Source organism: Rutilus rutilus, assembly GCF_951802725.1.
Source record: "Rutilus rutilus genome assembly, chromosome: 3".
In the NCBI taxonomy this organism is placed as follows: Eukaryota; Metazoa; Chordata; class Actinopteri; order Cypriniformes; family Leuciscidae; genus Rutilus; species Rutilus rutilus.
The window spans coordinates 6,149,179-6,159,615 of NC_140211.1; the positions used below are offsets into that span (position 1 = coordinate 6,149,179).

The window sequence follows — 10,437 nt, forward strand, 5'->3', positions numbered from 1 at the left end:
TTCCTTTAATACAGAGCTCTGAAAGGGAAATGGTGGAGGAATAATATGAGACAGGAGGAAAAAATATTGCAACGCTTTTATATTCACTCAATAATGCTCAATAATGTTCTTGTGTTTCTGTTTTTCATTGTCACGTTCAGGTCAGATTTCTGTCCTCAAAATCCTCAGTTTTCTTCTGGCAGCTTCTCCGTATCTGCTAGCGACAGTCGTGCTGCTTTATAAATGTTACAGAGCGAGAGGTAACACTTCTGTCTGACACACACACACACACACACACACACACACACACACACACACACACACACACACACACACACACACTCTCACTCACTCACTCACTCACTCACTCACTCACTCACTCACTCACTCTCTCTCTCTCTCTCTCTCTCTCTCTCTGTCTATCTATATATATATATATATATATATATTCTTTTTTTTTTAAACAGATAATGGTCATTCATGAAAGAGTGAAAAAAAAAGAAACATAAGACATGTCCGTGTAAATGTTGAAACTGTTTTTTGTGTGTATTTCACAGTTTCAGCTGCTGAAGATCAGAGTCAGTTCACCGTAAGAGAGGAAGAAACTCCAACCTGATATTAATGAGCTGCAATAAACGAGCCTGACGAAATTTTTTTTTTTTTGAACACGCAAACTTTTAAAAACGGGTTTCAAAGTGCAAGTTTTTGAAAACGAGACCCTTATCATCTCCGTGTAAATACAAAAATGCCAATTTGACATCATGCACATGCGTAGGCTATTACGTGTTTAGTCTATAGGCTTTTTTAAATGAAAGGTTCCTTACAACAGACTCAAGGATGATATATGTTTTCGAAGCCTTTGTGTTCAAAGGTTTTGACATTTTCTTAAAGGATGTAAAAGTGACTTTATATCAGAGGAGAACATTCTAAGATTGGGATTACAGTGAATCTTTCTGGCTTTGTGAAGATTAAATTTATCCAGAGGACAAAGTAATGATACAGTATTATCAAGATTAACATCCTTAGAATGAAAAAAAAAAAAAAAAACATGATAGATTATGTAATTTGTGTCCATAGGCCTGTGCGCTCAGCTCGAGTGAACTATAGTAAAATAATGTGTTTACAAAGTCACATCGCCAACTACTTTTTCTGTTTATTTATTTATTTGATTGGGACAGTGCATGTTAATGAACAAACATGTAATACATGCATGTAAACAAGCCGGATTGTAGCCAAAGGCTAATTTCCATCCGTAGTCCCACGGGCTCCTTGTCTGGCATGCGTAATACAGCGTTATTAGTCGTTTTTTACGGATCCGTGTGAATAGGGATCATTTTGATAACGTTGTCATCTGTACAAAGAAAAACGTTTCTGTTTTTAGCACATCTGTTTTTAGTACCCTTGTTCTCCAGAGTGCAGTGGAAATCCTCCAGTAGGTGGCGGAAAATCACTGTCAATGAGTGAGTCATTGAACCTCATTCAAATTAGGGCTGCACGATTAATCGTGATTATGAAATCACTGATGTACGGCTCTGTAAACACTGTGAGTTTGAGTCACTTATAACGTGCATTTGAAAAAGCAACACGTGTCAAACATCTTTCCAAACACGAGAAGCATTTATGAACCTCTTGTCCAACAAAAGACAACATTTAATAACATGCTTTTACTCCAAACTCACTTCATAACGACAGTTGAGCTCATCCTTCTCATCCGATCAGCCGTTCTGCACTGACAATCTGCGCATAAAATAATCGCAATCTTTGCCAAATCAGGTGCGGTTTCAAGCGATTAATCGTGCAGCCCTAATTAAAATCATTCTTTTAGAAATTATTTCATGACGTGTTGCTCAGACGAGCAACTGTTCTCATGTGGCTTTGTTTAAAACTATTTTAATTTAGCAAAAAAAAAAAAAAGTGTCTATAATGTAAGTAACATAATATTTACTTGTTTATTAAACCGTTCTATAACAATATCACCCTTGAAATATGCTTTTCCAAGAAAAACAGCACTCTTGCTCTTTACTCTTATTGCTTGCCTATATCACAAATAAAAAGCAGGAACTCAAATAAAGTAATATAAAACTCATATAAAAATCAGGAACTTTTTTGTGATTTTTGTGTTTATAAACTATTTTTAAAAAAAAAAAAAAAGTTGTGTATGTTCTTCCAATAGCTTGACAATGATCTCATGTTGCTTGTTCTAGATCACTCGTCTCAGTAATTAGTAAACATGCCAGTTTTATTCTGTATCAAATGTTCTGTATAAACAAATTACTAAATAAATAAGTGTGGATTTTTACTCATTTGGATTTGCTCTTTTGAACAATTGTTAGAACCCTGATCGAACTCAAATTCCTGTGTATTTCTAGTAATCCTGAAGATCTTGAGTTTGTTCAGGTGTTTTTCATTATAGGGTTTGGGCTAAACTCTAGTGGATCTCGAGGGCCAGAATTTCCCTCTGGTTTATTTAATGTAACATCAACACTCTTTAAATGGTTGGTTCACCCAAAAATTAAAAAAATTAAATCACCTTCATGTCGTTCCAGAACCCGTCGATCATTGAACCTGGAAGCGCTGCACTGTGTTTATAGACGTATTCTCGTCGCTTCACAACATTAAGGTTGAACCACTGGAGTCACATGGACTATTTTAACGATGTCTTTACTACCTTTCTGGGCCTTGAAAGTGGTCGTTGTATTGCTGTCTATGTGGGGTCAGAAAGCTCTCAGATTTGAGATTTGAGGCCAGCAGCCGTATCACCCTGTAGCCCAAGACTGGTTTCCCACTGAAGCTCAGCAGGGTTGAGTCTGGTCAGTTCCTGGAAGGGAGACTCCTGGGTAAACCAGGCTTCTGTTGGAGAAGTGTTAGTGAGACCAGTAGGGGGCGCTGCTCATCCTGGGGTCTATATGGGTCTCTGATGCCCCAGTGTAGTGTTGGGGACACTATACTGTCAAAGAGCAATGAGACGTTAAACCGATGTCCTGACTCTCTGTGGTCAATTAAAAAACCCACAGCACTTCTCGTAAAGAGTAAGGGTTTAACCCCGGTGTCCTGGAGCCACAGTCCTTCCATTGGCCCTTATCAATCATGGCCTCCTAATAACCCCCATCCACTGAATCGGTTTTATCACTCTCTCTCCTCTCCAGCTGTAGCTGGTGTGTGTGTGTGTGTGTGTGTGTGTGTGTGTAGTGAGCACACTGGTGCCGTTGTGCTGTGGCTGTATCATCACTGGTGGTGGTTGAGGAGATTCCCCTGACTGGAATGTAAAGCGCTTTGGGTGTACAGTAGTATAAAAAGCGTTATATAAGGCGTCTCTGTAGGCAGCCTAGGCTCTGAGATCTGCACACAAAAACAATTGGTTTCACCAACACTCAAAACCAAAATAAATAGTGTTCCAACCAATCACCGACAGGGGGCGGGTGTTGTGAGGTTTTTCGCTCATGTTCTCCGACTTATCGTGCAGCCGTGCACGAGCGCAAAAGGGTCCCTCCTGTGGTCGCACTTGTTTCACAGACTGTACTGGTGACTTCTGTGTGGCAACTGGGCCTTCTTGCAAGAATAAATACTTTTCGAAAAGACGATTTGACTCAGAAATGTCTCTTACATTGATGGTTGTTTAATGAATATTTTTTGCCACAACAATGTTTACCTGTGTTACTCAATATGATGTCCTCTTCATGACATACACACTATACGTGAAATGGATTTGACATTAAAGATTTATAAATAGGCTTCCGGTGACGTCATGGTTGGAACAACAGATGCTTATGAGAGGTTCGGGCTGTATTACATGAATCAGTATAAATACAAAGATGGCATTGCTTCATTTAATTACCTACAACATAAAAGGAATAAACAACCCAATTAAAAGAAAAAAAGATACTGGGACAGTTGAAGAAAATGCAGCGCTCTATAGCCTTACTTCAAGAAACTCACCTCACAGAAACAGAACACCAAAAATTAAAAAGAGAATGGGTGGATCAGGTTTACAGTAGCTCTTATGGGAAACGTAAAAAGAGAGGTGTAGCTATACTATTTAGTAGGTCTGTGTACTTTCATTGTGAAAAGGTTTTCAAGTATACAGAGGGTCGTTATGTTATGGTCATAGGAAGGATTGCTGGTTTTAAATGAACTCTTTTGAATGCCTATGCACCAAATGAAGATTGTCCAAAAATTTTCTAAAAGCTTGCACATTTGTTAGCAGATCATGGGGAAGGCTTTTTTTTTTTTTTTAATGGGTGGGGACTTGAATTGCGTACTGAATAATAGAATAGATAAATTACCATCATCCTCAAAACCTCAAAGCAGAATGTCGAAAAGTCTAATGAATATGATGAAGGAATTAGGGTTGATAGATGCTTGCCGCCACCTTCATCCAAAAGAGAGAGACTTCACCTTTATGTCACAAGTGCATGGAAGCTACTCACGGTTGGATCATTTTTTGGTGTCCAAAAAGGACACATACCGAGTTAAAAACTGTGTTATTGAGCCAATAACCACTTCAGATCATAGGCCAGTACGAATGACACTTGATTTGGGATTGGAGCCGTGTATGAAGTATTGGAGAATTAATGTTTCATTATTGACAGATGTTAATATCAGAGAAGAAATAAGGTCAGCAATAATGGAATATTTTGGCAATGGAATGGTCTCTCCTACTGTTCTATGGGACACAGGAAAAGCCACAGTAAGGGGGAAAATAATATCTATAGGATCAAAGTTAAAGAAAGACAGACTTAAAAAACAAGTAGAATTAGAAACTGAAATCAAGAGATTAGAAAATGAACATAAACGAAGTGGAAAACAAGAAGTATTTAATAAACTTAAAGAGAATAGAGCCAAGTTAGATGAGATTCTGACCTATAAGGCAGAGGGTGCCCTTAGGTTTATTGATAGAAAATGCTATGAATTGGGAAACAAGGCTAGCAGGTTATTACCATTTCAACTACAGAAAGCACAAGCTAGTCGAACAATTCCTAAAATAAACAACCTCATTCCAACGATGTCGAAACTAGCCCAAAAGCAGTAGCAAATACCTTTGCCAAATATTATGAACAATTGTATAAGGGTCAACATCAGGAATTGAAAGAAGAAAAAATACATGATTTCTTTAAAAATCTTAAATTAGACAAGCTGACGGTGGATGAAGCCTCTGCGTTAGTAGAGCCAATTAGAGAAAAGGAGGTGAAAGAAACAATTATTAAATAAAAAAAATATAACAAACCGCCAGGAATAGACGGGTTTGCAGGAGAATATTATAAAGTGTTTGTTGATGATCTCACCGGTATTATGTAAGTTATATAATTATGTGTTAAATTCAGGGAACCCTCCAGAGTCATGGTCTGAGGCGATCATCACAGTCCTGCATAAGGAAGGAAAAGATCCATTGCAGTGTTCTAGCTATCGTCCTATTAGCCTCCTGTGTGTGGATTATAAAATATTAACATCTATTTTAGCAACTACAAAAATACATTAGGAAATTAGTAAAACCAGATCAGGCAGGGTTCATTTCAGGTCGCCAAGGGACAAATAATATAAGGAGAGCATTAAACCTGCAGCCACTCATGGCAAAGGGTACTCAAACGTCAATGCTCCTCAGCTTAGATGCTGAGAAAGTATTTGATCGGGTAGATTGGCCATTTTTAGAACAAACATTAACTGAGATGGGCTTCAGTGAAACATTTACCTTTTGGTTTTGGCTGTTGTACAAGAACCCCAAATCAAAAATTAGAGTTAAAGGACATTGCTCTGACTTTTGTGATATAGAGAGAGGCGTAAGACAGGGTGATTCTCTCTCACCCATTCTCTTTGCTCTCAGTATCGAGCCTCTAGCGGAGGCAATAAGACAGGATGTCCAGATTGAGGGGGTTGAGGATGGTAATAAAATTTCCCTTTTCGCTGACGATATCCTGCTCTTTATAAAGCATCCCCTTACTTCAATACCTCGACTAATGCAATGCCTAAAAGATTATGGAGACATTTCTGGATACAAAATTAATCAAAATAAATCAGAGGCAATGATGATATCAGGAATATGGCCTAAACAACTAAACGAGATGGTGTCACTGGTCTAAACAAGGATTTAGGTACTTGGGGATTATTATCACACCTGAAACTACAAGACTTTTTGAGGCAAACTATAATAAGCTAATTAATCAAATAAGGAGTGATCTAGTTCGTTGGGAAGTTCTTCCTTTATCTCTGTTTGGCAGAGTTGAGACCGTAAGGATGAACCTGCTCCCACGTTTCCTATTTCTATTCCAGTCGTTGCCCATAAGAGTTCCAATTTCCACTTTTAATATGTTAAACAAATTCATTTCTCAATTTATATGGCAACACAAAAGACTCAGAATTAAACTTAAAACACTTCATCTGGCTAAAAATAAAGGAGATTTGGCTTTGCCAAATATAAAATTGTATTATTGGGCAGCTCAACTAGCAGCAACTTGTGACTTGGATCAGTGGAGATGAGGAAGCAAAGTGGACTCGAATAGAGCAAGGGGAAGTTAAGGGTGCACAACTGTCTGCCCTACCCTTTATGGATCTAAAACATGTCAATAAAATGAAGATTGAAAATGAATGGATAAAACATACAATAAAGGTATGGGCAAAGGTAAAGAAAATGCTTAAGGATGTTGGAACAATTTCTCGAGCTATGCCCATAGTGGGTAATGCAGATTTTCCACCTTCACTGTGTGACCATGGTTTAGGAGATGGGCAGTTAAAGGCCTCTTTATTTTTAATCAGCTCTTTGAAGAAACACACTTAAAGTCTTTCACACAACTTCAGGAACAATTCGATCTTCCCTCAAGTGATTTTTATAGATATTTGCAAATAGGCATTACATTACAAACCATAAGGAAAAAGAAAGAATTGGCAAAATCCCAATTGGCATAGAACAATATTTGATCACAATTTCAGAAAAAACACATCCCTGTTGGTAAACATGTTTCTCATCTTTATAAAAGATTGTTAACAGGCATGTTGGAAACACTTACAATATTAAGGAAAAGTGGGAAATAGAAGCTAATACAGTAATAGAGGATGAGTTATGGGATAAACTCTGTTATAGGTGCCATAAGGGAATTAATAGTCAACAGTGGAAGGAATTTGACTGGAAAATTAAAATACGTTATTTTCATACTCCTCTGGTTATTTCAAATTTTGTAAAAGACCCCTCTGCAGCTTTATGCTGGAGATAATGTGGTAAAACAGGTGACCATATATTTTGGGACTGTCCAGTAATCCTTGCATATTGGAAAAATGTTAAAGAAGAGGAGAAAATTGTAAAAAGAGAAGTTCCCTCAAATGTACAGTTTTTCTTACTGGGTGTTATATCAGTTGATGTTTTCAATGCTGACCAAAGATATATTTTACGTGTATTACCACTAATTGCCAAAAAAAAACAAAAAACATTGAAATCACCAACTGTAACTGAATGGAAACAGAGACTAAAACAGATTGATATGATGGAAAAAATTACTGCATCATTACAATTGAAAACTGACCTTTTTAATCAGAGATGGCACATGGTTAAAGAACATTTAAATCAATTAATTAAAAAAAGTTTTTTTTTAGTTTTTTATATATATATATATATATATACATTATATATTTTATATCATTATATGGCTGTATATTATTGTATCATGTTTGTTGATATGTGAACATTCATATTAGGTGCAGCAATATATATATATATATATATATATATATATATATATATATATATATATATATATATATACATATATATATATATATATATATATATATATATATATATATATATATATATATATAATATACATATATATATATATATATATATATATATATATATATAATATGTATCATTATTATTATTATTTGTCTCTGTATTATTCTTATTTTATCACTCCTTTTGTTTTGTGCTGTAAAAAAAATTAAAAATAAATAAATAAATTATACATAAATAAAACCAGACAGAGAGCTTGAACATACTGTTTGACTCTCATATGGGTGTTACAATTCACCCACTATTCTATTCATTTAAATTACATTAAGGTTGACAAATCAAAATGTGTGAACAACTAGTGAAAAATCAATAGTGCAACACACAGACCTCTGATATACTATAGTAAAAAACACCTGAAACTGATTCAATCTGCATTTTATGAGGGAAGAGGAAGATGAACTATCTCAGTTACTACTGTAAACATCAGAGACAAGAAGCCGGATTGTCAAAAAAAAAAGAAAAAAAAAGAAAACATTCAAATATAAATGTTAATGATAATAATGTTTTTGCATTCACAACATTTGCTGAAGACAAAAGCCACCATGTTGTTAGAACATACGTTGGTCTGTCTATATAAAAAAAGCAACAAATAGATTTAAAAGATTTTTTTTTTAAGTACTTTATCTTACAGCAAAAACACAAAATTAAACCCTTGAAATAAGTCGATTTTATGTTATGACATGAATTTTAGTCTGGGAGCTTAAACCTTGTCTGCAAAACCAGCCATAAATGTCTTTTATCTTATGTTCTACAACATCTTCCTCTATAAGTAATTAAATCTACAATTCAAATGCTCTTAAAAGGAGAACATAAGAGAGAAAAAAAAAAAGGAAAAAACAACACTCTTTTAAGGACAATATGTGTGGCTCTTAAAAGAGCCTTTGTGTTGTGTGTTGAGCTGTATTTGGTCACAGCCTTTGTGCCCTCAGACACGGCGTGTTTGGCCAGCTCTCCGGGCAGCAGCAGACGCACGGCGGTCTGGATCTCTCGAGATGTGATGGTGGAGCGCTTGTTGTAGTGAGCGAGACGAGACGCTTCACCGGCGATGCGCTCGAAGATGTCGTTGACGAAAGAGTTCATGATTCCCATCGCCTTGGAGGAGATCCCGGTGTCGGGATGAACCTGCTTCAGGACTTTGTACACGTAGATCGCGTAGCTCTCCTTCATGGACTTTCTGCGCTTCTTTCCGCCCTTGCCGGCGGTTTTAGTGACGGCCTTCTTCGAGCCCTTCTTGGGTGCGGACTTCGCTGGTTCAGGCATGATGCTTCAATCAGATAAACTCAAAGTACAATAAAACGTACTCGGTTACCTAATGTAACCTCGGTTCTCTCTAGAAGAGGGAACGAGTATTGCGTAAGTTGCTTACGCTACGGGAAAGTTGTCTTCCTTTCGAGATCTGAAGCCAAAAATTATCCTTAATTTTGTATTCATTGTCAACGCAGTGCGGCAGCCGGCAGACCACGGCAGGCTGTATCAGCGTGCTCATTGGCTGCCCGGCGGCAACTGCTTAAGCCTACCAGTGAGCCCTGTATGACGTCACACCCTATCAGGGCGCTTCGCGCCCTCCACACCCTTCTAACCGTCAAGGTGGGTGTGGCCAGTGTGTATATAAGCAGGGCTCATAGGCTAATATTCTGGTTTTCACAGTCTGAAGCGCAAAAGCTCGTGGCGCGACACGGCCAGTTACGCAATACTCGTTCCCTCTTCTAGAGAGAACCGAGGTTACATTAGGTAACCGAGTACGTTCTCTTACGAGAGGTTCTCTCGTATTGCGTAAGTTGCTTACGCTACGGGAACCCCTTGTCAACGCCGTGTGCGCCGAGCATCCAGTGCATGAGTCCCAGGGAGACCGGGGAAAACAGCATGCCGAACAGGTGGCCGGTAAAGAAACAGGCCAACACATGTACAAAGCACTTCACTTCATATGAAAACAGAGCGGCACAGCCGGTCCATATATATCAATGTGAATGATGCGGCCAGTAGCACGGGCCCGCATAGTACATAAGCACATATAGGGGAAGAATAGAGCGGTCTCACCGGTCTATGTGTGGAGAAGATAACCTCAGCGCAACCGAGTGTAGGACAGGCAGCCAGCAGAGCGGGCCAGCACCGGTACACAGGCGCTTGGTGGGGAACAGAGTGGCATAGCCGGTCTGTGTAGAAAAACTCTCTTCTCTTGGTGCCATACCAGAAATATTTGCCAGTACGAGAATGTGGTCTGCGCATGAGCGACTGGGCAGAACATACATGCCACTTATACTGACAACAGTTTAGCCTGCAAGGCGGGAACTTCCAGGTTATAAAACCTCACGAATGTTGATGGGGAGGCCCAACCTTATCGCCGCCATACAAATATCGTGGATAGAAATTCCGCTGGACCAGGCCCACGAAGAGGCCATGCCTCTAGTGGAGTGGGCTCTGATACCCAAAGGGCACTGCAGGTGTTTGGAGGCGTAAGCTGCTGCGATCGCGTCCACTATCCACCTGGACAAGCTCTGTTTCGAGGCGGCGAGACCTCTGGTGCGTCCGCCGAAAGAAACGAAGAGCTGCTCGGAACGCCTGAAAGCGGCGCAGCACGTAATGTAAACTCTCAGAGCCCTAACAGGGCATAGGAGGTTACCACTGTCCCCGCTATCGGATGCTGGCAGAGCCGAAAGTGAGATGATTTGCGCCCTAGAGGG

General features: G+C 38.7%; 2 protein-coding genes across 2 annotated transcripts in view; one reads left to right on the plus strand and one right to left on the minus strand.

Annotated features, from left to right (window-relative positions):
• Positions 1-1,937, plus strand: part of LOC311288466 (Fc receptor-like protein 5) — a gene marked incomplete at its 5' end in the record, with an annotated part of 39,814 nt that extends 37,877 nt beyond the window's left edge. The window contains 2 exons of the mRNA XM_084405884.1: positions 141-239; positions 537-1,937. Of these exons, the coding sequence (XP_084262010.1) occupies positions 141-239; positions 537-595 (158 nt within the window). The 3' untranslated portion in view covers positions 596-1,937. The remainder of the gene's footprint in view (positions 1-140; positions 240-536) is intronic.
• Positions 1,938-8,542: 6,605 nt separating this feature from the next.
• On the minus strand, positions 8,543-9,024 carry LOC311288468 (histone H2B-like; the record flags this gene model as incomplete). Its single annotated transcript, XM_084405889.1, has 2 exons — positions 8,636-9,024; positions 8,543-8,551 (listed from the first exon to the last, which is right to left on the minus strand). Exons 1-2 carry the CDS (start codon positions 9,014-9,016, stop codon positions 8,543-8,545), a joined length of 390 nt encoding a protein of 129 aa, XP_084262015.1. The 5' UTR covers positions 9,017-9,024.
• Between the last annotated feature and the right edge of the window lie 1,413 nt (positions 9,025-10,437).